Genomic DNA, 26,350 nt, shown 5'->3' on the forward strand with positions numbered 1-26,350 from the left:
CAGCCAGCTTCACAAAGTGTGTGCCGTGGGAATCTATCATGTTAACATCCCAACTGAAACAGGTCCTGTCGGGCGTATTGATCGGTTGTTTCATTCGTAAATTAGTTCATCATTCCGAAGTCATTTGTCAGAGTCTCCTGCATGACATGGATTGAGTCGATGCCTAGACTCCAACTGAGATGAAGTCCCAACCCACAGGGACACCTGACTCAAAGAGTTTCTAATCCAAAGATGGGTCAAGTCAACCAACTGCTTCCTTGGGAGGTGGTGCCAGCTGCTGGGCATGCCATCTTGGGGTCTTCTGGAGGAAGCTGAGACCAATCGTAAAGGATAAACACCAGACACCAGAACCAAACTGGCCTTGCCAACCAAAAGGGGGCTCAGAGGCCAGTGAACACAAGCCAAGCCACCTTAGATGCTGAGATGACTGGGACAGGAAGAGAGGCACAGAGAACACAAATGCCAACTGCCTGCCAGCCTGGTGCACCTGCCTGGGCAACACCAAACCCGACAGAGAATGGAGTTCCTCCAAGTTCACACTATCACCGGCAACAGTAGACACATGGTTTGGGTCTTTCCTGAGCCCAAGGAGGCAGTCAAGTCGGACCACTGAGTAAGAACAATGTCGTGAACTGGAAGCAGAAGGTAGAGGAGTCTGGCAAGAAGTCTGCGGGCTTGCAAGCTCCACTTGGTCTCCTAGGAAGTTGTCAAGAAGCAAGAGGCGAAACACAGAGCGAGCAGAACACATGTTAAAGCAGCTCACTTTAAAGGAGTTATGGACAGCCAGAATGGAATCTTGACAGTGACTGTGGCACTGACCATGCAGAACTGAACTGATGGGGTCTTGGCTGTTGGGAGCTGACACGCTGCTACAGGAAGACAGAAAATCATGAAGGAATGAAAAGATGCAGCAAGAGGAAGTGGAGAGGGTGTGCACAGTGGAGAGGGTTGCAGAGCAGAGAGGGTGTGCACAGCAGAGAGGGTGTGCACAGTGGAGAGTGTGTGCACAGCAGAGAGGGTGTGCACAGAGGAGAGTGTGTGCACAGCAGAGAGGGTGTGCACAGTGGAGAGTGTGTGCACAGAGGAGAAGGTGTGCACAGAGGAGAAGGTGTGCACAGTGGAGAGGGTGTCCGCAGTGGAGGAGGTTCCTTCTCAGACATGAGGATGCGTGTCCCAGGGAGGCTGGCAGAGGCAGGGTGGCACACAGCCAGTCTTGGGAAGAGTAGAAGAAGATGTCACAACAGGCAGAGGATAAGGAGAGCGCAGAGGCCCTGAGGAGGGAAGAGGCTGGCCAGTGGAAGTCTGATTATACTGTACTTGCATGGGAAGCCAATGACTTTAGACAGCTGAGTGATTTGATCTAAATTGTGCCTTTAAAAGATGATTCTGAGCCGATGTGCTAATGTGCACCTTTAATTCTAGCACTTGGGGAGGGAAGGTGCAGAAGCAGGTGGATTTCTGTGTTTAAGGCCAGCCTGGGCTACATAGTGAGTTCTAGGCTGCCCAAGGATACATAGTGAGACCCTGACTCTCAAAATAAAAAATGTATTCTGAGAGCATGGGTTAGGAGAAGCAGTAACTTAAATAGGATAGCCAGAGCAACTGAGCTGGGGGTGACCTTTAAGGAAGAAGACTCCCCTGGTTACGTCTTCTAGGGGTGCTCAGGGCAGCCCCCCTCCCCAAGCCTATTGCAGCAGGAACAGACATGAGACATATTGGCTTTGTTGCCTTCAGCGAGAGGCTGTTGTGTCAGCAGAGGCAAGGTGTCATTAAAAAGAGCAGAAGCAGACACTGAGGAGACTCAGAGAGGAAGTCAAGGAAGCCTGTGGGTCCTGGGCTTGGCCTGACACCTAGAACTGGCAGGTCCCCCTTGTACTGCCTCTCTGGGGATGGTGGGGATGTCTGAGTGTCTGCTACATTCAGCTGTGCAGCCAGATGTGTAGACGCTAGGACAGTGACATCGGAGCAGTGAAGGAGGGTCCTCCATGGGGAGACTGGATATAAGATACAGCTTCTCCCACCTGGAGAACAGAGCACCCTGGGATCACAAAGAGAGTTCTCAGAGCCCTTCCTCCCTGTTGATAAACCAGGCACATCTCTAGGAGAGAACGGAGACCGCAGTATTAGAGTTTTGCCCAGGGATGTGGGATGGCAGAAGACTCTCCATATCACTAGAGATCCCTATCCAGAGAAGAAACATGGGAGGTTCTTCACGATCCCCAGGGAACCCATCCTTTCAGATTGTGCCCTGGACATCTGGGTAGGGATGTCCCCAAGACCTGCTTTCTATATACACCTCAGTTGGAGAAAGGCCATGGCCAATGAGTTGGGTTTCCCATCGGAAGTGGGATCTGCAGATGTCCTTTGAGGGAAGCCAGAGCTTCACCCTGTCCTCAGGAGCAGCTGACTTGGATGGCTTCCTCAGGACCGTAGGCTTCTGAAAGCCAAGAGCCTAAATAGTAATATGATCCCCGTGCGTCCTCCCTGGAAATGAGCCTGCTCCTGCTGGGGGAGGCCCTGTGGATTGGTGTCTCAGCTCCAGAAAGCAGTGCCCAGAAAATATAACCTGACCCCTATTAGGGGATTGAGCCCCAGCATAGCTACCATAGCCTACAGGACGACTTTGGGGACCACAGCAAAGCCCTCAAGATATCAATGGAGATAACTTGGTGGAGTAGCCTCCACCCCAGCAGATGTAGGTCCCCGCCTCCAGAGGGCTTCTCTCCTGTTCCTAAAGAGAACATTTCATCAGTTTGTTTGGCTCATTCAGGAGTTGTTGAGCCCTGAGTTTGCATTAGAATACAAGCTCATGCTTCCCCAAAGTCCTTGGAAGTAACATTGTGCTAGCAACTCACCCCAGCTCAGCAGCTTCCCTGCCCACAGCATCTCGGGCTAACAGGGTCACAGTGAGAGCCACAGCTGAAACTCTTGCTGTCAGCAGGAAGCCAAGCTCCTAAAACATGAGGATCTTACATGAAGTGAGTCAGGACATGGCTGCTGGAAGGGGCCAAGGAAACACAAATACTCAGATGTTCCTGACCCCAGAGAGAAAGCATGGGACAAGCCATCGGTGCCAAGCTCAGGTCCCTGCCCATCCCAGGTAGCATGGGAACAGATGGCTGAGACTCAGAGGCTTGTCCAATATGGCAGCACATCCCAGAACTCAGGAGTTGAGACAAGCAGATCTCTGGGAGTTTTGAGACCTGCCTGGTCTATACAGTTCCAGGCCAACTAGAGCTCTACAGTGAGAACCTGTCTCAAAACAAACAAATCTCTGGAGATTCCAGACACCTGGTGAACCTGGAGCCAAGAATGTTTGGGTCAATTTCTGGTTGTTAACTGAAAGAGGGGTAATTGGGAGGGAGCCCCTCACCCTGACCTCTCTCTTTCTGACTTTCAGCCCACGACACGGGTCTCGTGACCCTACAAGTTGCCTTCAACAATCAGATCATCTCCAACTCAGTGGTGTTTGAGTACAAAGCTCGAGCTCTGCCCACACTCCCTTCGTCCCAGCACGACTGGCTGTCATTGGACGGTAAGAATGGCGTTCTGTTCATCTTCTTGGGCACAGAGGGAGAGGAAGTATAAATGTGGGGGAAAAAAAAGAAGAAGAAGAAGAAGAAGGAGCTGGCAGAAGGGCAGGGACCGGTGTCAGGGTCCGCCAAGGGAGGATCTGTGGAGTTCTCCCATTGACTGTGATTACACACTACCGTTCAGCCTGTGTCTGGCTACCTGCTAGCCCTTTCTTAACTCAGCCTCTCTTGGCAACAGATGAAGCATGTGAGGCTGGCTTGTGGCTGTCACTCCTGCCAAGGTGTCTGAGTGGTTGAACAAGCTCCCCGGGAGCTGGGAGAGCCCAGCAGCTACTCCAGCTATGATGACCCTCTGGTGCCACTCCTGTATCTCTTACAGGAAGAAGCGAGGGTCCTGGAGGCATGGCCCAGCCCTGCGCCTCCTGGAAAGGATAGCAGTGTGGGTGCCATGGGAGGCCTTTGTTCAGATGACAAGCTTGGATGCCAGGCTGTGGACCTGAGATAAATAGCCAGGCCCCCTCCAGGAAGCTCAGCACTCTCTTGGCAGCCCAGCTGCTTGGCTGGTTTTAAGCCTCTGACTGGTACAGCTCCTAAGACAAGCCCAGGCTCATAACCTTGACTGAAAGTATTCTGCAAAGGAGGGTGGGGCTTGCTAGCCAAGGAGGGGCAGGGTCTTCCAAAGTTGCTGGCCTTGGCCTTGAGTTGATGGATAGGTTTCTTTCACCCAGGAAACGAATCTGCAGAAAAACACAAAGACAGGCTAAGGGGTCCCAGGGTTAGGCCTTCTTTCTCTACCTAGGCATGATACAAGATACCCTAGAGCTGGCAAGACCTGGGTGGGGTTTTAAAGAGGGAACAAATACAAGACCTAAGTATTTAGGCCTAAGTAGCAGGACAATTCATAAAGGGCACAGTCCATAAAGGGGACAGTCCATAAAGGGGACAGTCTACGGGGTACCTTTGTTGGAAGCCCACAGCAGTCCCTGGGTGTTAAAGGGCTAAGTACCACTCACCCACAGTAGCTGTCTAACCTCAACCTTCCTTCTCCTGTAGGCTGATGGTTCAGACCCTGCAGGGCTTTCTAGAGCTTCTCAGTGTATTCAGCCCAACCTTATCCCTGCTCCTGTCCCCACAGCCACAGGGTGCCTGGCAACCGCCTTGGCCCATGAACCCTCCGGAGTTACTCCCAGAGGTGGTTTGGGGTCAGCAGGCATCTGCACCCTGGCAGGGCTGCCGAGGAGCACCGTGCTGGGCTTGGCAGCATCCCTGGCTGAGGCTGGAGCCAGCATGAGCTGATGACCTGCAGTGTGTAATGGAGAAGGGCAGGGTGACCAGGGGCTCCTGTTCAGGAAATCCGGTTTCGGTTTTGCAGAACAAAATGGGGAATAGAGCAGGACGCTCTGCTGAGCCCTGGTTCTCCCAGAGTGACCCCGTTGGCCTCACTAGGGTAGAACCCAGGGATGCTGGAACCAGTGTAGGGTTCTGTCTTGAAAGCAGAGTCTCAGGCTAAATGGTGCCTTCAAACAAACGAAACATCTGCTGGTCCTTGGAATCCCAGAAAGCCAGGGATACCTAATGGTGTTTATGATGAGAGGCAAGGGAGGACACTCTGAGAGGAGAGTAGCCTTCTGATCTCAGACATTATAACAAACACACTCCCAGGTCCTAGGCCTGCTTCCCAGCAGCCTCTTGCTCCTAGTTGGAGTTCTCTCTTCTGTGGGCCTCCAAGCCGAAATACTTCCAGGCCCTTGGCACAAAACAGGAGAGATGGCATTAAGACCTGAGCGTCTGAGCAACGTTGGCTTTGTGTTACCGACCAGGACCCAGTTAGAACCCTAGCTACATGGGTATGGGAGCCACTCCGAGGAACCAGACTGGTCCTTCCTGTTTGGGAAAGCCAGTCTGCTATCCACCAAGACCCCTGAGCATTACAGAGGACCCCTGTGGAATTCTCTCCCCTTGTTCCGGACCAGCAGTTCTTTCAAGTAATGGGAGGAGACTAGAGGTGGGGTCAGTAGGACTGTGAGATCCCACCTGGCTGAGAATCTGGGAGCTTCCCAGCGCTTCTAGATCTCCTAAATGAACGCGCATGGCTTGCCCACCATCTCACTCGTCTGATGGTCCGTGGGGGAGGGGAGCAGCGCCGAGACACGCCAGGGGCATAATCTGCCCCAGTGCTGGAGACAGCTGAGACAGCTAGCAGAAGGGCGGGGGGGGTCTCCCGGCCTCCTGCCAACTGGTTGGTTTGGCAGCGAGCTTTGTGTGGAGGCAGAAGCGGCAGCCGCTAGGCGGGTAAGCATCTTCTCTCCACTCCCTCGCGTCACCATTCCCTGCTGCGCCACGGCCACTGGGCACCTTCTCCATCACAGCTCACCAAACAGCAGGGACGTGTGTGCAAAGGCGGGGGTGGGGGTGAGGAGACTGCAGCACCGGGAGATCTGGGGCAACGCGGGCGGGAAGCGCGCACGCGATGCACACATACGCCCTCCCCACCACGCGCGCGCGCACCGCCGCAATGCAGGGTCTTTTCGCGCAATAGCTGGTGACGCGGGTCCCGTGGGATTCTGGTGCAGGCTAGCTGCCGCAGAACGGCGGGTGTTCATAGGAAGAGCGCGCAGCCGTTCCTGGCAGGGAAAGCGCAAAAGCACTGCAATTCTGGGCTGGTTACTTTGCTGACCTTCCTGGCATCTCCCTCCTCCGACTCTGGAGAGCGCTCTTTGTCCTTCCCCTGCCTTAAAACCCGGGACTATTTGGGGACCAGAATTTTAGCCTTTGCAGCTTTAAAACAATGGACTTGTTTACCAGATTCAAGGCCAGGTGGGGGCGCCTGGTCCCGAAACGCAGAGCAATTGCGCGCACAAGGCGCGTGCACGCAGCAGCTGCGGCTCCGCCTTTGTCCTCGCCGCAGTCTTTGTCCCCGCCGCAGTCTTTGTCCCCAATGCTCAGTCTTGTCTGCTACGGAGCTTTTGGGTGTGCATCCCCACCCAGCAGAAAGTGGATTTTCTTCTAGGTGGTGGTGGTGGTGGGTTCCTGTGGCTCAGGATTTAATGTCCCCAATCCTCCGCTAAGGCAAAGCAGAGAATGGGCTTGCAGAAGGGGGAGGTGCAGCCGAGAGCCTTCTGGACCACCACGCCTTCTCAAGACCTAAGGAGTTTCTCCCTAGTACTTTCCTTACTGGAAGCTGGGAACAAAGGGCCACGTTTGCTGAGACCCCATTGCACAGGCAGCCTGCAGTGCAATGCGTGGTTGAGTCATGATTTCACGGAAGCCTGTAGGTGCAGACAAGCCTGTGGGAAACCGAGGGTTAATCCACCCTACAGCTTCAAAGCTCCACGGGGGTGGGGTGGGGGTGGGGGCTAGTGGGTGAAGGGGGGGAGGCCACTTGAAGGCCAAGCAGGCAGTTATCAGTCAGGCTAAGAGGGATGGAAGGAGTGTCCTGGGAAGAGAGGACAGAGGGCAAGGAAAGCCTCCATCTTTGTCCAGACTCAGTACTGCCACATTTCTCCCCAAGGTCTAGATCCAGAACAAATGTCCCAGGTCATTTGCATAGGACCCCAGGATGGTCAGCAATAGGGCTTGCAAGAGGCTACTGCTCCAGACTGAAAGTAGGCAAGCCATGAGGTTTGTTTCCCAGGAGGCTTGTCTGGGTAGGGCTTCTAGGTGTCTCCTGTCTGCCTTGGGTCCAGTAGATACACACAGCCAGATCTGTGCTTGTGTTCATAAAGAGAATAAGCCCAGGCTACTCGCCACTCCAGCCCTGGAGCTGAGAGCATGCTAGGCAAGTACTCATTAGGCCAAAAATAGTGGGGTACCAGGTGGCCTCTGTCCCTGGAGTCCTTTTTTCTCTGATTCTGAACTGTGGGCTGATGAGATTCAGGGGCTCCCTGCCCCTGCTCCCACCCCTCCTGTCTCCTTGAACATTTGTAAGCTGCTTAGACGTTTGCTCTGCTCCTGCTGAGAGAACCACACTAAGAGATGGAGGCCCCTCTCCTGGGCTGGTCACCTGGACAGAACTGAATTCACACTAGGGAGGGAGGGACCTTGTCATCTCAGGCAAGGAGTGAGTTGGGACCAGGAATCAATCTCCACATCCAGGTGCCTGCCTCCCATGCTAGCCTCAAGCAGGCTAGAGGTCTCCTTCAACTCACAGGACAGAGGAGACTATTTCCTGACACACATCCATCCCCCAGCACCCTGGCCTAAAAGAAAAGGTAAGGACTGGCTTCCTAGTTTAGTCTGATCTGACCTGCCCTCTGTGCAAACAGATGGGAGAGATGCAGCTGCCTCTGAGTGATGTCACTATGAGCAGATCTAGCCCTGGCATGTGGTCCCCTCCTAGCCGGCTTCTGCCTCCAGCCCATGCCCACCAGGGCTAGGGGATCACCCAGACATAGATGCATTGCATACAATCCTGAAACTATAGAAACCTCGGGAGCCAGAGGCCCTGCATGCAGTCTAGCTGTGCCATTTGCTCCCTCGAGGCCTCTGGGACACTTCTTCACAAGATGGTATTCTAGGGCTTTCTGATAAATGGACCCAGGTCCTCCTAGACAAGTCTGTGGTCCCCACTCTTCAGTCCACCTGGACATCATCCTCATGGGGCCTGCTGGGTGACAGAAGAGAATACATATGGGTAAGCAGAGACCCAGAACAGTCCAAAGATGTCCTTTCCCCACATAATGGAGGAAGCGACAAAAGTTAATTTTGTATATTATAGCATAGAATACAATATTCACAAGAATTTTGTTTGTTAAGAAGGATCTCACTATGTGGCCTTGGCTGGCCTGAAACTCACTATGTAGACCAGGTTGTCCTAAACTCATAGAGACCCACCTACCTCTGCCTTCCAGTGCTAGGATTAAAAGCACAGGCCACTGCACACAGTCCACGGATTTTTTTTTTTTTTAAAGAAGACAATGGTTAATTGTCTTACCTTAGATAATAGCTTTGAATCCTAACATAGTTAAAGCCTGGAAGCCCAAGGTCACTCTATTCTGCCTCAAGGGACACTGTAGACTTACTGTCACCAGAGCTGGCCAGTAAGTAAGCAAAGACTAGAGAGGAAATAAGGACCCCACCTGAAGCTTTCCAAGTCTTCCTGGAGTGAGCTTTGAGCAAACAAATGCTTGATAGTACATGGGTCTCTGTCTGCTTCCGGGTACAGCAGCGACCTGGGGGACACAGGTGGCAGCAGGGTTGGATTGAGCAAGTTTTACACTAGGGTCTTGAACTTGTATGAAAGGAGGAGGGTCTTGGAGCTGAGTGACAGGAGGAGGGTCTTGAGGCTGAGTGACAGGAGGAGGGTCTTGGGGCTGAGTGACAGGAGGAGGGTCTTGGAACTGAGTGGCAGGAGGAGGGTCTTGAGGCTGAGTGACAGGAGGAGGGTCTTGGGGCTGAGTGACAGGAAGAGGGTCTTGGAACTGAGTGGCAGGAGGAGGGTCTTATAGCTGAGTGACAGGAGGTGGGTCTTGGAGCTGAATGGCAAGAGAAGGGTCAGGAGGAGGGAGTGGCCCCTCTTGGTGTGGCCAGTGTCTTCTCCATGCCATCTCGTTGTCGGTCCCTCCTGTTCTTTGTGGGGTCCACATCACAAGTTGGTGGTGTGGCTAGTTTCCTTTCTGTTGCTGTGATTAGAACACTCTGACCAAAGGCAACCTAGGGGAGTGAAGCACTTCCGTGGCTTATACATTCATCCATCACCATGGGTGGTCAGAGCAGAAACTCCAGCAGGAGCTAGAAGCAGAAACCGTGGGGAAGGCTGCTTGCTGGCTCATGCTTGGTCAGCTTTCTTTATAGTCTGGACCACGGGCCTGAGAGATGCTGTTGCCCACAGGGGAGGGGTGTGTTCCCACATCAGTTATCAACCAAGACAATTCCTTACCGACATCCACAGGCAAATCTGATCTAGTCCTCCTCTAATCAAGACTCTAGGATGTGTCAAGTTGGCAGTTAAAGCTAACTGCTCGGCTCCTGCCCTCCGTCGATACTTTCTTAATACTGAGGGTGAAAAATCTCCATCCAGTTGTGGGAAGCATCTGGGCCATTGAGGCTCTTAGTCAGCCATCTGTCGCCCCTGTTCCTGGGACCAAGGGAAAGTAACTCCCTGCTGTTTGCATCTGGAGCCACCTTAAGTGGCTTTGTACAGAACTCCTCTCTGTGGCTAAGAACAAGTCTCCCTGCAGCTGCTTCACCATGCCTTCCTGAAGTAGTGACAAATGGTACCATACCAAAAAGGGTCATTTAGGAGAGAGACCAGGCCCCTACAGAAGCCAAAGAAACAACCATTGCCACCTTAGCCCAGCTGCTTGGGTAGAAAGCAGAGAAATGTGTCATGGAGAAAGCCTGGGGACCTGGTAGGTGCAGGCCACATTATGGACCTGGCTCTCTGTCACTGGGGGCTGAGTTGGCTGCCCACCCCCCAAGTCTGTGGGAGAGAGGCTCTGATCCTTCCATGGGCACCATCAGCAACACCCCCCTTTGACCACTGAATTCTCCTATGGCTACTATGTAGTTACCATGAACGGCTGAAATGGAAGCCTTAGGTCCAGGGCAGCAGGGCCAGGCTCCCCTCAGAAGATGTAAGAAGAGTTCCCTGTCATCTCACCCAATGGCAGATAGCTAGTAACATCCTTTGTCACCCATTATAATGTGGCAATATAACCCCAGTCCATCCTCCACTGTCAAGTGGTCATCTCTCGTCCCTGTGTCTCTGTTTTTTATGTAAGGAGCCATCTAGTCCACTGTGACCTCATTAACCAGTCATCTCTGGAATTTGGCCCTACTTATGAATCAGATCACATGCTGAGGTTCCAGTAGGCAACCCAGCGCACCAGCTCTTGAGGACTGGTGTCCAGGGGCATCCAGAAGAATACTGTGGCAGTTTGAATGAAATAGCCTCCCTAGTTCCTGGCATTTGAATACTTGGAGGCAACAAGGAGGATGTTGGGGAAAATACGGTACTAGGGATGGAGCCTGAGTTTTTAGAAGCCTTTACCATTCCCAGTGTGTCTGCTTCCTTGAGGCTGAGATGTGAACTCTCCTCTGTTCTGCTACTGTGCCTGCCTGTTGCCACACTTCCCTGCCATGATGGTGCTATACTCGTCCCTCTGGGCCATAAGCCCAAATAAACTGTTCCAAAAGTGACCTTGGTCATGGTGTTTTATCACAGCAACAAAAAAGTCACCAATATGGATACCCAGTGTGGTCCTGGCTGTCCTTAGCTGTGCTGAAAGCCAGCTGAGCTGCAGAGAACACAGAAGCCTCACCAGGATTTGATCTCCACGGGACTCTGACCAGAAGCGGTGAGGTCTACAGCAGGGTGCAGCCCCACACTCAGGAGCAGCCTGTAAAGGAAGTCTACGGCTCCACACAGCAGTGAGCATTTATTTTGTGGACACTGGGGTATCCACGGAGAACGCAAGCTACTGCTTGACAATGATGCTCTGCTGGTCCTGGGAGACAGGACAGAAAATGCATTGACGCCCAGTTTCTGAACCTCCACATCCACGTACCATGGACATGTGGACAAGCATAGCCCTCGCTTAGGTCCTATTGACCACATGACCATAGTAGGTCCCTATTGACCACATGACCCTTAAGCCCTATGACCTCTGCTGATTGGTCCTACCTCTTTTGAAGCCCCTTTGCCCCACTCTCTGGACCTTCACACTCTCCTCCAGCTCTTTTCAACTCTCCTGCCTGATACCAGCTCCTCCTTCTGGAAGGTTCTATAAGTGTCTGTGTAGCTGGCCTCTTTCTTTCCTTTGTCCACTTTCCCTGAGGACTCAAGCCTGGGTCTAATCCACTCTGTCCTCTTCTCAGTATGTTAGTGGCTTACTCTTATTGTTATGACCAAGGAAGGCTTTTATCCCATCACTGTGGGAAAGGCGTGCATGGTAGTGAGACCTTAACATGATGTCCAGTCAGGAGTCAGAGTGCTGAGGCCAGGACCAGAGGCAGCTACAGCATGGAAGGCCTTCCTCCAGCAATCTGCTTCAAGCCAGCCATGTCTCAAAGGTTTCATAACCTCTCACAAACAGCACCTCTGGCTCAGTATTCAAATACAAGAACACAGGACATGATGACTCCCCCTCAGTATGTCTTCCCAGATCCAGACCTGTCATGTGGCTTCCCACGTCCCACCTTTCTTCCTGGCCTTTTCGATGAACCCCAGGAGGAGAGTGGGCCTCCCTTGCTTCCTCCTCCCTTCCCCCATGCCGGCTCCAGCCTGATACTTTTCTCTCCGTCATTTCTTTCATGCTTTCTACTTCTTCCCATCCCCAACACCACTGTCATGCAGCCCAAAATAGTTGTGCACGTCCTAGCCTGTCTCCTGGCCTCCTTCCTCCTGGGGCATTCATTCTTCCATCATCCTGTAAATATGTGCTAAGCCTCTGCTGGGTGCCAGGCACTGGTCTAGGCCCTGGGGAGTCTTAACTCTCCCAGGGGGTTATATTCCAGTGGGGAGAAAGACAAAAGACAAGTTGTAGATAAAAACACCAGCTGGCAGAGAGTGCTAAACAGAAACGTTGAGCTGGCTGATCTGGGAGAGGTTCCAGGCAGGCATTTGGGGTTGGGGAGGAAGACAGACACCTGTGAAGGTGAGGGGACAGAATTCAGCTCACAGGAAGGACATGCTGGGCAGCTAGATTCTCAAGAACACAGTCCCCAGGAGGGTGGGAACAGGCTGGGCATCCTGGCACATCTGAGGAAGAAGAGAGGAAGGTGATGTCTCAGGGAGTATCAGCTAGAGTCCAGACTCTCCAGTTCACATGAGCTCCGTCATCCAATGTAGAGATGTAACACTTCGTCCTAAGGGACGTCCTGGGGAGCTGCCATGGAGGAGGAACCCATGTGCTCAGGAGTGTGCTAAGTGGCTCGCCCTGGCGTATGTCTAGGTATGACATGACGTGTACCATCCGTAGGTTCCCTTCCCAGAGGCCGGAGCATCCGCTTAGGCAACAGGTGCTAGGAGTGCCCATAACTATCTGCAGAGACACTGGCTTTGAGAGACATTTGGAGATAAACTCATGTCCTGCTGGGGTTTGAATGTCTGATGAGGAAGGGAGTGGGTGGGTTGGTATCCAGATTTGGGTCTTCAACAGCTAGAGGGACAGCGACTTATATTCTGAGACAGAGATGTTTGAAGAAGCACCTGTGGGAGCCACGGGCAATGTGGAGCTTGATTTTGGTGTGGTTAGGTAGGGACACCAATGTCACAGTTGGCTTTGAAGGTCTAGAGACAATGGAGAATGAGGAACAGAACAGAGACTGGGGGGTCATGAACATGTGGGTGACTATGTGTAATTGCTCCATGAGAAAGCATAGAAAGAGAAGCTGTGTGGTAACCCTGGGCTAGGGTATGGGTGGCTCACCCCTATAACCCCAGCACATGGAAGGCAGAGGTAGGCGGATCTCTGAGTTCAAGGCCAGCCTGGGTCTATAGAGCAAAATTCAGGACAACAAGATTTCAGAGAAATCCTGTTTTAAAAACAAACAAAAACAGATAGCACTTACAATAAGCAGAAGAGAAGCCAGCAAAGAGGCTGTGTGGCCAGCGAGATGGAAGAAGGAAGACCTGGAGGGTGGGATCCCAAGGAGGCTGAGAGAAGAAAGCATTTCAAGAAGGCCTTGGTCATCATGTCCAGTGCCAAGTGAAGAAGGGAAAGGCCATTCCAGCCAGGGGAACCTATGTGTTGGAAGAGTCTAGGAGAGTCAGGGGAAGCCCAAGCTTAGAGAACTCAAGAGTGTGGCTGAAGAGTTCAGACATGATCGTGCCAACCCTGTCTCAGCTCACAGCCACAACCAGGGGCAGGACAGCAGAGGGCATAACCCTTTCGGGCTGACCTGGCAGGGAGGCCCTGTGCCTCCCACTGGTTGCTCCCTCTACTACACAGCTGGAGGGGAGAGCCCAATTTCTGCTTCTCCTACCTTAGACATCTGTTTGCTAGGTCTGTGGGCATGAGGAAGGTAGCCTCTAAGCCCTGCGTCTGCCCAGAGAAGGACCCCTTCCTCACTCTTCCAATAGGGATTTGGGGCTGAACTCTAATCAGGAACAAATGATGATTGTCTCCACCCAAATAGTATGCTGATGTCAGATGAGGGGAGGCAGCTTTAGTCACTGGATGCTGTCATAATTCAGGGATCCTGTAGGTAGGAAGGCTGTCCATCAAGTCTGTGGTGTGGCTCTGCCATCCGACTGGCTTCTGTGGACTTTCCCAAGCTGGGCTCCAATCATCTATCACTGAGAAAACATGAAGAGACTGGTCTGTAGATCCAGCAGAAGAGAGAAATGGTCCTGAGACCAGGAGCCTGGAGAGCATCAGCAGCAAGGAAGCAAAGAGGCAGGATGCAGGATGGGACCCCTGGAGACTTCAGGAGACACTGTCCAGGTTGCACAGCTCCAGATCCGGCCAAGGCTGACTGGAGCCAAGGCTAAGGCCTCTTCTTTTCCAGGTTTCTAAAAACACACACAGGTCTGGTCCCAGCTGCATGGTCCAGTGACCTTATCCATCACCTCCATGACACCAGGGCATTCCAAACAGTCCTTGACAGGCTGCAGACCAGCTCCCTATGCTGTAGTCATGGCCCACTGTGAACCAATGACATGAGAAGTTTAAACAAAAAGGGGGTAGATTTTTTTGTTGTTGTTGTTAAAACCAGCACAGAATAAAAAGCATCAGTATATGAAAAGCAAACTGAGGGCTCACTTGTAGGAAGCCTGGGCCCCCAGAAGACCAGCAACCCCAAACCAAACCACAGCCAACCAAAATGGAAGTCTCCGAATAGTTCCTTCTGCATGATGTCGTCCCCTCCACCTTCTTCCCCATCTCCACCCCACAGCCAAGCATCCCTAAGTCCCGGGAGACAGGAAGCCAGATGAAAAAGAAGCTGGCTAGAAGCCCAGAGCTTCTAGCAACATAGGTTATAGTTTCTTTACCGGGGTCAAGGGTCACAAGACGTGACACGGCTAAACAAGCTGATGCTCTTTGCCAACCTTCACACCAACAAGAGAGATGGAATCTGACTCCCACCCTGGGCTTGAGATGCCATGTGCCAAGGAACCAGCTTTGTAATCAGCAGATGGGGACAATCCCCAGTGGTGGCCTCTGAGGGACTTTTCTCCTGCTGCTGTGACCTGAGATGTGTGGGGTGTGAGTGGGGTACTCCATCCCCCAGCTTTTGGAGAATCAATCCAATGACACCAGGCTACATTGACTGGCCTGGGGACATAAGGAAGTGCTGTCTTTGTTGCTGCCCTAGCAGCTTTCAAAGTTCACCATCCCCCAGGCCATATCCACAAAGTATTCACGTGGTGCCCTTCCAGCAATCTTCCAAAGGTCCTTGTGCACAGGGAAAGACGTGAATACCAGCATGAGCAGGTGGTACAGGGAGCTGAGGACACAGTGGTCCTCCTTTTTTCCTGGGACGCTGCCTGAGTGTTGTCCCCAGAGCTTGAAGCACGCACTGTCCTGTGCTCCCTCTCACTGCCCCTGGAAGAAAGCCTGAGTATTGTGCTTTCCCACAGTGCTTTGTAAATTCCTTCATTAGCAGTTTTCCCTGTAATCATTACTGGAGTAGAGTGTGTTCCCTCTAGGTGTCAGGTGCTGTCCCAGCGCTGGGAATCAGAGCAGGTGCAGCTGGGTTGATGAGGTCCTTGTACTTGCCAATGGGGCATGACTCCTCAGTGAGGTCTAGGAGGGATTTGTTGAAGAAATGACCTTTGGAGAGATTAGTAGGAAGAGCAAACATTGACTCCATGAAAACAGAATTCAAAAAGATTCCAGACCAAGGCAATATCCACAGGAACTCTGTGATGAGAAGGAAGTATTGGTGAAAGCCAAGAGATGGGAGAGAGGTGGTGGGTCTGCTGGCAGAGGCTGCAGCACTCAGATTAGAGAAGCCCTGAAGTGCACAAGGTAGACCAGTTAGCTGTTCTGATGCAAGATGGCAGCTCAAAGAAGAAGGCACAGAGTTAAGAAACAAGGAGGGAGGTGACATTAGTACAGCTTGTGGATGGGTTGCCTGTGGGCTTCACGACATTCACCTTGGAGGACTGGTCCTGAGTCTGGTGGAACTTGATTGAAGGCCCTTTGGGACTTTTGTGAGGAAAGTCAATGATAAGTGGCCATAGACTTCAGAACTCAAGAAAGCTGACAAGTAGGAGAGAGGTGTCTGCACAGAGGTGGTCCTGGATAGGAGGAGGCAGTGAATATGGATGAGATTGACCAGGGCAGGAATATAGCTGAGTCCCAAGCAAGGGGTTTTTATCTTAATTAGCACTGTAAGAGCATCTGCCGTAGAGGTGTAGGGTTGGAGCAATTCTCAATAATTGGTTCTTGAAGAGATGGATAAGTGAGTGAATTGACAGATGGATGGGTGGGTGGGTGAGTAGACAGATGGATTGATGAATAGGCGGATGGATGGGTGGATAGGTGGGTGGGTGTGTAGATGAGTGGGTGGATTAATGGATGGACAGATGAATGGACAAGTGGGTCACTGGAGGAGCCCAGCGCTGTCTTTGCAGCCTTCACCCCCACGGCTTGTGTTGGCTCTAGGATATCTGATGTGAGAACCAAGCTGAGGAAGGTGTCTACTGTTAACTTTTTTGTTCTTTGTCTCACTGGACAAGCTTCAGGCAAGTGACCCAAGACAAGCATGTAGAAACTTGATGTCCTTTTAAGAGGTCACCTGGAGAGGATAGAGAATTCTCCCTTAGGCTCCTCATAGGTAGGAAAGTAACAGGAAAGCCTCAGACCTAGCCATCCTCTGACCATCAGAGAGGAAGGAAAATTCTCAGCCAAGTCACTACCTGGCATACTGCCCTCCAGGAGGGCTTCACTGACCTTCTGTGACACCAACTACATGTTCAAAGGTTCCTAAGAGCCCTTGATAAATTATGAAAAAGACAGTGAAGGTTGTTAGTCTTAGACCACAGCATATTGCCACAGAAAGACCCAGATTACAGTCAGGAACAGCCACAATGCTTAAGTCTAGGGGGTTACAAATACGGAACTTCCATTTTCTTTCGAGCATGCTGTCATCAGCCATGTTGCTTTCCTTGCACTGATGTGTGACAGTGAGAGACGGTACGCTCACCAGAGTCTCGGCCTTCACAGTCTGCGGCTCTATCATCCAGCTCTGGTCAGTTGGTATAGTGTGTCTGACACCAAGCTATACTGTTAACCTCTTGGCATGGTGTTGCTGAACTATCCTGGGATCCAAGAGGACTTAGAGACCACCTCCCAGGTGAGGATAAAGGCCACATGTCTTCACCACTTAAAGTGATGCTCCCTGTATGTCCTCCCCCAACCCCTGTAGATAACATTCTTTGGGTCTGTCTTCACGGAGGGAAGAGGGAATGCTGGACAGCCCCATTTGGTCACTTCCTTCTAAAGCACTGACCCTAGACAGAGTTCATCCTGAGTTGTGCAGCTTGTTGGGAACACATTTTATCCAGAAATACAATGCACGTGAATGTTTTGTCTTCTACGGGGGATTATTACGGACAGCTTAGTTTTCCCCTGGGCTGTGATGTGAAATCAAATGGATTCTAGATCAGTCTACCTAGATGTGAAATTAAGTGGGAAAATGCAGGTGCGTTGTTAGCCAGGGTTATTACCCGAATACATTACTTCAATCACAACTTTCAATCACTCATCTGTGCAGTGACCCTGAAAGAACCGTGAGTCTCACTTCCGTCCTACAGACAGCACTCCGGGCTGGAGCAGTGTTCTCTGTTTTAAGTGTTCTCCCAAAGAGTCCTTCGCTGCAGCAGACTTATAAACAGCTTCTCCCCCTGCCCACCAGCCCCCTTCTCCCTCTCCCTGAGCTGGGACCCATTAGCCTGAGGAAAACTAGAATTATTATCCTCTCCTGTGTGGCCGACCTCCACACAGTGTCTCTGTGACGTCCCCCTACACTGATGGGAATGGACCTGGCTTTGCAAACGGTGGCCAGCTGATAGGTGAAGCAGTTAGTCATCTTTTACTGTGAAGGCCGTTCCATATGATGCTTAAGGCATCTGGTGGTGTTAATTATACCATCGGAAGGCTGGGTCTGGGCTATCCTGCAACAGCCAGAGAATCAGGGTAGGAGACTGCAAACATGGCCTGTATGGGGGGCTCTAGAGCCAATGCCATGCTAGAGCCATGAGCAGGATCTCGGAAGGCTGGGCTGATGTATTTGAAGTCATCAGTGCCCTGGAACTTGGAAGTCCCTGATAATCCCTTACTCCTTTGTTCTGAGCTAGTCTCACTCTGTAGCCCAGGCTGGTCTTGAACTTGCTGCAATGCCCCTGCCTCTACCTCCAGAGCACTGGGACTGCAGGCTTATTTGCCATTGTGCCTGTTCAGCCTGGTGCATTTTGAGAACCCTTCTACCCGCTACCCCACTTCCTCACCCCTGAAAGCATCAGGCAAGAGCAAGCTGAACAGGGAAGACAGAAGAGAAAAGGTCTGAAACTCCAGGACATCCCTCTGCATCAGAGGCAGCCTGCTCCATTCCCACCACACCCCAGTTCTTTCTACACTTTTCGGATCTCTTTTCTTTCCACCCTCACTTCCCTGTGGCCCCCATTTTTGTTTCATTGTTGCTGCTGTCAAGGACTAAGCTGGGGCCCTCATGTATGGGGGGTATTATGTTCATCTCTATATGGTTTCCTTTCCAGTAAGAAAGTGAACAGTGCACAGATAGTATTTTGAGTCACCTGAATGGGAATTAAACCGCAGTGGACAGGTGGGTGGGGTTTTCTTGTCAGACCAGATAACCGGTGGCAGGTAGGGCAACCCAGGGTTATCTGGTCTCCCTCTCCGGCTAGAGGGGAGTCCTAGATCACAATGTTGGCCAACTCGGTGTGAACTGACTTAGGAAAAGTGGTCAGCAGAACCAAATAAAGGATGGAGGACTACCATAGTCCCAGAGCCTGGAGCTGGCACCATGGGGGGTGTGGCTGCATGGAGAGGGGCCACTGTGGAGACGTGATCATAGTGCCAGAGAAAGGCCAGCAGGAGTAAGGGGCATGCATTTGTGTGACACAGCCATGTTTCCCCTGGACACACTCTTGCCCTTTCTGGCACCCGCATTTAGCACCTAGAGTGTCTAGCGGAGTCCCTGAGATAAATCTGTCACTCAGTCCCTTTCCCTGGTGCTCACATGGCTGTTACTTCCATAGGTGTCTGTTGGCCACTCTGAGGGCGATTCTAAGGTGGCTGTCATTCTAAGTGGCCAGTCTTTTGACTCTATCATTGTCTACTTGTCTTTGGTCAGACCCCCACTTTTTAAAAAGTTATCTGATGATGACAGCTTTGGTGCATGCATTGTGTGTGTGTGCATGTGTGGTGTGTGTGTGTGTGCATGTGTTTTATTTTTTGAGATGGGAGAGGGGGGTCTTACTGTGTATCCCTGGCTGTCTTAGAACTCACTATGTAGACCAGGCTAACCCTGGACTCTTAGTGATCAGTCTCCCGATGCCTCTTCAGTACTGTGACTAAAAGCACGCCACCACACTCCGTTATCTAATCTGTGTATTTATGAGTGTGCCTTTCTTATGGAAAAAGTGGTGTCTGCATGGTTGTGGCTACCCTCACAGCCTTCTTTGGGGGCGGGGGAGATGTCTTCTGTGGTCCCTGCCTTGTACAAAGGCCACCTTCAGGGTCCGGGTGCTCTCAAACCTCAAGTCCTAGGCTCCATAAAGGTGTGCTCTGGTTTGAGCAAGGAGCCATGAGGGAGGGTTAGGGAGGATGCCACGCCCTCCACAGAGGGGACCTGTGAGCTGTGCCAGACAAAGAAATGCACAAAACTGTGGGTTTGGGCTGAGCTTGTCTTAGCTGATACAGTGCCTGCTGGGTGGGGCTTTGAGCTAACCTGGGTTATGTATACTAAAGAGTCTGGGCCTGGAACCTCTCTCCCCAGCTCTTCCTGTAAAGCCCCGGCATAGGACTCAGTTAGGGTAACTCTCCTCTCTCTGTGTGGAATTACCTACCATGGCCGCAGCATCTGCCAGCTCCCTCCCACAGCTACACAGAAGACACATTTATTTTAACACACAGGAAGTAGGAAAAGGTCTGTTTTCTCAAAGTGATGGTGTCACCCCTGGTCCACGAGCCTTGCTGAGTACCCACCCGGACCCTGGATTTTCCTTGATACTCATTTTGTTCCATCTTGACTCTCTCTAGGAGCCGTCTCCATCCTCATTCTAACACGGGGCCCGCATCTCAGAAGAGTCTATTAAGTTTTCCTGTAATACAGGCTGGGGGTGGCAACCCTGGGGCACCTGTCCCTCTTCACCCTGTCTTCTGATTCTACACTCACTGCCCTGGAGAGAGATGTCTCCGCACTCCCCTCCCCTCCCACCCCCCCCCCCCCCCCCCCCCCCCCCCCCCCGCACACTTTAACTCACATTCGCTGTAGTACTGATGTTTGGGAGTGTTGGGTGTGGATGAGTCCACAGAAGCAATAAGGAGAACAAATTAAAGGTGATTTTTCTTTCTTTCTGCATTTTATCCATGAAGAGAAATCTGTATATTGGCAGTCTTATGGAAAAGTCCCCTCTTCTCGCAGCCTGAACAAAGCCCACAGCCTTCCCAGGCTGGTGTCCATCTAAGTAGTGAACGGCTTTCTTCCCCACTCTCCGCCGCCACGCTAGCTGTACGTGTTGCTGCCAGCAAGCCACCCACCGCTGAGGGGCTCAAAATGACACAAGTGCATTTATTTTCTGGGCACTGTGGGTTAGTCGGGCTCACTTGTGCAGCTGCCCTCATAGGACTCGTCATGTGGCATCCGGGTTCCCTGCCGGGAAGCTCGGAGGCCTTGCTCTCAGTTCAGGTTGCTTTAAAAATTCCATTGGGATCCAGTCTAACCTCATTTAACATAGGCGGAAAGGGGCTCAGAGTAAAGGAAGCGGAAACCCACCACCAGGGACTTAGTGTTGCAATTGGACCCAAAGTTCAGGCTACTGTCCCGAGCCAGGACCTGCCTCCTACTGAACACTCCAAAGGCCCTGGTCAAGGACTTGGCAGGGCAGTGTGAGTCTACCAAGCTCGATTCGGTATTCCCAAGTCAGCCACCCAATAATGGGGTGTTGAGAGAGACCTCAGTTCAGGACGTGTTTCTCCAAGATCAAGGGGGCCATTATAGTATTCAGGGATTTGGTAGATTTGACCTTGCTTTTCCTCCCTCCAAAACTACTGTTAGAGACGGCCACCTTCTGGCCTGCAGTCCTGGAAGTCAGCATCATGAAACATGGAGCCTTCACTGAGAAGCCCTGAAGTCCTGAAGCAGCCCTATCTGTCCAGAGTCTTCCCCTTGCTGCCTCACACAGAGGGCTAGATACAAAGAGCTCAGTGAGCAAGGTTAGCCTTGAACCCCCTGACCTGAGGTTAGCCTTGAACCCCCTGACCTGAGGTTAGCCTTGAACCCCACTGACCTGAGGTTAGCCTTGAACCCCCTAACCTGAGGTTAGCCTTGAACTCCCTGACCTGAGGTTAGCCTTGAACCCCCTGACCTGAGGTTAGCCTTGAACCCCCTGACCTGAGGTTAGCCTTGAACCCCCTGACCTGAGGTTAGCCTTGAACCCCATGACCTGAGGTTAGCCTTGAACCCCCCTAACCTGAGGTTAGCCTTGAAACCCCCCCCCACCTGAGGTTAGCCTTAGGGCCCCCACCATGACCTGAGCCCTTCTCCTGAGGTCCAATCTTCTTTCTACAACTTAGTCTTGTTACTATCTGTATGTATGTGTTTGTGTGTCTGTATCTACATGTGTGTCTGTGTGTGTGTGTGTATTTTGGTGTGTGCATGATTATTTCTCACAGCTTTATGTATTTCTACATGTATAGCTGTTTTGCTTTCGTGTATGCCTGTGTACTATGTGGGTGTCATGCTCTCTCAGAGACGAGAAGAAGGCATTGGATCCTCTGGAACTGGAGTTATAGATGGTTCTGAGCTCCCATGTAGGTGCTGGGAATTGAATGTTCACCCTCTCTGGACAAGCAGCCAGTGCTCTTAACCCCCGAGCCTGCTTTCCAGTCTCACACTTTTTTAAAGTACAGGATTCAGAAGTTTCTAGTATATCCATAGGGTTATACAGTTACTAGAAACTTAATTCTAGGTCATTCTCACTCCCTAAAAGAAATCACCATGCTCTGAGCCCTACCTTAAGCAACTAGTAATCCTCTCTGTCTCTGTAAACCTGTCTGTTCTTGGCATTGCCTGTAGAAGGAATCAGGCAGTGTGTGCCCTTAAGGCTGGCTTTTATTTTTTTTAACCTAGCGTGCTGCCTTCTGGGTTCATTGTGTAATGTGTATATCTGTCCTTTCTCTGTTACTGCCAGACAAATGTCCACATGTTGAACATCTGTTTCTGTTTCTCTTGGGTTCATAACTAGGAGAATTGCTGGTCCATATCATAGCTGCACGTCCACCTGGGGGAACTGCCAGGGCTCTCTCCAAGGCGATCTCACCATCCTACGTCCCCAGCAGCAGTGCTAAAGAGTTCAGCTCTTTTCTTGTCGGCTCTTCTTGTTGTTGTTGTCTTTGTTGTTGCTCCATGGCTGTCTTGGTGGTCGTTTTGTTTTTTAGACAGTCTCAATATGCAGCTTTGGCTGGCCTGGAACTTTCTATGTGGGTCTGGCTGGCCACCTGCCTCTGCCTCTCAAATAGAGTGCTGGTGAATTAAAGGTGTGTGCCACCGTGTCTGGTCCGTAGTAGTTTTTATTTGCATTCCTTGGTGATACATCTTCTTATGTATTTATTGGTCATTTGTTTATCTTCAAAAGAAAAAAAAAAAAGCTCATTTGATCCCTTACTTGGCTTTTAAAAAACGAGCTATTTGCTTTTAAATTTAAGGTGTAAGAGTTCTTGATATTAGATGCAAGTCCCTTAATTGATATATCGTTTATATAGTTTATCCTTTTCGTTGGACTGTCTTTCTACTCCATAGTGTTGTTCTTTGAAGCACAACTGTGTTTCACTTTGCTAAGCTCCTTCAGTGGCTTGTGTTCCTGAGATCATATTTAAGGTGACCACCAACAAAGTCCCTGTCATGACAAATCTGCTGCTGAGATGCTTTAGGGAGTTCTATATTTTTGGGTTCTTGCAGATTTTTATTGGACTGTGAGTTAGTTTTTATATACTGTGTGAAGTAAGGAAAGGTCCCTTTTTGTGCTTTTGAGTGGAGCTGTCCAGTGCTTTTCTTAAAAATTTATTTTATCTATATGAATACACTGTAGCTGCCTTCAGACACACCAGAAGAGGGCATCAGACCCCATTACAGATGGTTGTGAGCCACCATGTGGTTGCTGGGACTTGAACTCAGGACCTCTGGAAGAGCAGTCAGTGCTCTTAACCACTAAGCCATTTCTCCAGCCCAGGGGTATCCAGTTTTACAGCCTACTTGTAAACACTTCTTTTATTCATTATATCACCTCATCAATCCTGCTGTTGTTGTTTTTAAAAGACATAAACATACATATTACACTTACTTATGTTTAATTTTCTTTAAAAGATTTGATTTTATGTGTATATGCAAGTGTCTGCTTGTATGCATGTGTACCATGTGCATGTCTGGATGCTAAGAGGGACAGGAGATGTCAATCGATCCCCTAGAACTGAATTACAGGCCATTGTGAGCCACTATGTGAGTGCTGGGAATCGAACCTGCATTCTCTAAAAGAGCAAGTGCTCTTACACTGAGCCAATTCTCCCGCCTCTTAGTTATATTAAAATATTCATTTTGTTACTGTCTTTTCACTTACTGGAAGCTGACCTATCCAGAAGCATGCTCGATTGTTATCAGAGAGGCGAGGTTAGACTGTGCTGCGATACCTAGCAGTCCAATGTTTGATGTCAGTCGTTGGCCGGCCACACCTCAAGGGTTGTTGAGAGGACTCTGCCTGTGGCATACCTTCAGGGGTCTAGGCATAGAGAAACCATCACTTTATGTAAACAAGCTTTCACAAGTGTCGGGGCCAGGGAGACGAATGTGGTGGGCTGGTGGGCACATCCCTGGCTCTTCAAATATCTATCTGTAATGACACAAGTCAGTCCACCTTGCATTGGCCCAAGAAAATCACATGGTCACATCGAACATCAAAGGAGTCTACCAAGGGTGAAGCATCCCTGAGGATAATGGCTGGAAACGGGAATGCTCCCTTCTCTCCCTGCAGGGCACCGAAAGGCAGCCAGCGGCTGATTTGGCCTTACTGTTGTGCACCTGAAACTTTAACCATTGTAAAGAAACTCAGTCCTTTCAGAGTAACTTTCAGACGGCACCTTTTTAACTGCCTGAAACAGGATGAAAAGGAGTGTAGCTTCAGACTCCCAAAGTCCAGGTCTGCTGCTGCTCGCCAGCTGCCGAGTCTGGAGCAAGTTATCTGCCTTCTTGGCGCTTTTGTCTCGTAGTCTGTCTTACTTGCAGAAGAATGAGCAGTAATGGATAGGAGTGTCCAGTAACACAGTGGGAACGGAAAACAGGCCCCAACGCACTGCCCTTCCCTTCTTTCCTATCTACACTCGGGGTCCCCAGTGAGCAGAGGCTGGGCTAAGATTACAGCAGACTGTGTCTGCCTAAGGGACAAAGACTGCACTTGGTCTGGCTTCCACTAACTCATGAAAGCTTTCTTTTTCTCCATGCCAGAAAAGGACCCAGATCCAATCAAAGCCTCATAAAACCCCAGTGTGATACTTTGCTTGAGTCACAGGCGTGTCCTGCCCTTTCATTTTCTAAAGGATGCAAATACCCAAAAGGAGCAACCCACCACCTGTGGGCATTTGGCTGTAACACACATCAGTGCTCTGAGACTCTGAGTTAGCTGCAGAAGCATCCAGCTCACCCCAGCTCCACCCGATTCTCTGTGCACTGGCCAAAGAGGATGCTTGTTCCCATGGTACAGTGGGACTCAGAGAAGCAGGAAGTGCCTTCTAGGAAACTGCCCATCAGAGGAGTAGTAAGAGGTCGGTCCTGCTGCAGAGGCATTGCTGCCTGTAGGCCCCAGACTGGGCAGGAGGGCTCAGCCATGCCTCCTGTACTGCATGCAGCAGCTGTGGACTCCACTTTCGTTGGAGAGAGAAGGGTCAGTCCTATAGTCCCTGGGGTCTCTCTCCAGACAGCTGGGATATCCAGGGCTGAATTTGCCCCTTCTTTTAAAACCAAGAGAGACAGACGGAGGGAGGGAGGGAGGGAGGGAGGGAGGGAGGCAGGCAGGCAGGCATAGACAGACAAAAGGTGAGCAAGCTTCCTCACACAAAATCCTAAGGATACCTGTTTCTTAGCCCGATCTTGGTGCATTCCCTGGCATGTTGAAGCACAGGGCAGGTGTGGCTCCTTGTGTTCCTCTCATTTACAGTTTGGGTGTTGTTCATGGTAGACCCAGGCAATCCAACAATCAGGTGAGGACACAAGCCCAGCTGCATTGTCGTTGTTCAGAGATATATGAGGGCTGTCCTGCTAATCTTTGAGATCTTGATGAATATACAGTATGCATGTGGAATAATGCACAGATCACAGATACAGAACTAAAACTTCTCGGGCCAACCAGAGAACATTACTTGAAATTCAGAAGTTATAGCCCCATAGTTTCTAGTCACTGCTTAGAAGCTCAAGGTGCCCAACTTTAGTTAAGAAAGTAACAATAGCTAACTCTACAGAGTGTTTACCAGGACCTTACATCACACTTAACACTTGCCCCATAGATACAAAGAAACAGACCACATAAGGTAACAGATGTCAGCATCTGACTCTGAATTTGGGCAATTTGTGTCCAAAGTTAAAGTGTCATACACCCTGTCTCTTAGACAGAGGCAGAACCCACCTGCTGTGTGCTGCAGCTCCAGAATTGACAATGCTGTCAGTATGCTTCTACCCACAGTGGCAGGAAAAAGCAGGAAGGGTGGTGAGGTTTAAGCCAAGCACTAGGTATTGACAGAAGCTACCCTAGCACATGAAGGGAAGTTGGGAAGTTGTGGAGCTCCAGTGTGGGACCAGGGTAGAGGCTTGTGGACTCTGAAGGACCTGGGTGGGAGCCTGAAGGTGCTGCGGCGTCCTGATTATGCTATCACACGCTTGGAAGAGGATGCACTCATGTTCAGTCTGTGGCCAGACCCAGCCAGCTACTTGCCTTTTTCTGCTTTAGAAGCATAAACACTGTATGCCTTTCACTTGGGTTCTAACCACGGAATCACTGTTGTTCAAACTTAAGGGCTATGCAAAAGTGTGTCATTTTTATAATCTAATTGGGTAGGATCAAGAGGCTCCTGCCTTTATTTGTAGATATTTGTAGTTCAGATGGCAGGAAAGACATAACGTCATTTTTAAAGTCAACAAACAATAAAAAAGAAATGCAAACAAAAGATGGTTCTTCAGAAGCGTGCGTGGGTCACACTTTCTCTGAGCAAGGTCTTGTTGGGCGAGTGGTTAACTGAGTAAGGAGAGGATGTAAATGTCTGAGAGAAATAAGGGTCGGTAGCATCCCTCTGGGACGTCTGAGAAGGCTGTGTGGAGACAAGGAGCCTTTAGAGTTGTGTTTAGCTTTGTAGCAGGAGACAGGAGAGGATCTTGGCAAAGTATCCAAGTGGGTGATTACAACGCTGTAAGTTGGGGAGAGCCAGGCCAGAAGTGAGTAGGCGGAGGCCCCATGACTCCAGCTAAGGAGTTGAGCTCTGAACGCAGAAATGGAAAGCGCCTTGAACTCCCAAGGGGTGTAGTCACTGTCACAGCCCTATGGTCCTCGGGCCCCACCTCGGACAGCGCAGTGCCCCCTCCCCCGGCTCGCTGCACTGCAGACGCCGGGGCCGCTGGGCCCCTGAGAGTGGGCTCCGGGCCCCCCA

General features: G+C 50.9%; 1 protein-coding gene across 16 annotated transcripts in view; it reads left to right on the forward strand.

Moving 5' to 3' along the window:
* The window catches only part of Camta1 (calmodulin binding transcription activator 1), an 837,099-nt gene that overhangs the window by 759,768 nt on the left and 50,981 nt on the right, over positions 1-26,350 (forward strand). For 14 of the 16 annotated variants that reach the window (XM_076933681.1, XM_076933680.1, XM_034503401.2 and 11 more), the window contains one exon: positions 3,401-3,535. In XM_076933681.1, the coding sequence (XP_076789796.1) occupies positions 3,401-3,535 (135 nt within the window). Of the gene's footprint in view, positions 1-3,400; positions 3,536-5,769; positions 5,826-26,350 lie in introns of those variants that run through there. The other 2 variants (XM_076933688.1, XM_076933692.1) reach the window with 2 other exon arrangements.

The sequence above is a fragment of the Arvicanthis niloticus genome, chromosome 5 (assembly GCF_011762505.2).
Source record: "Arvicanthis niloticus isolate mArvNil1 chromosome 5, mArvNil1.pat.X, whole genome shotgun sequence".
NCBI lineage: Eukaryota > Metazoa > Chordata > Mammalia > Rodentia > Muridae > Arvicanthis > Arvicanthis niloticus.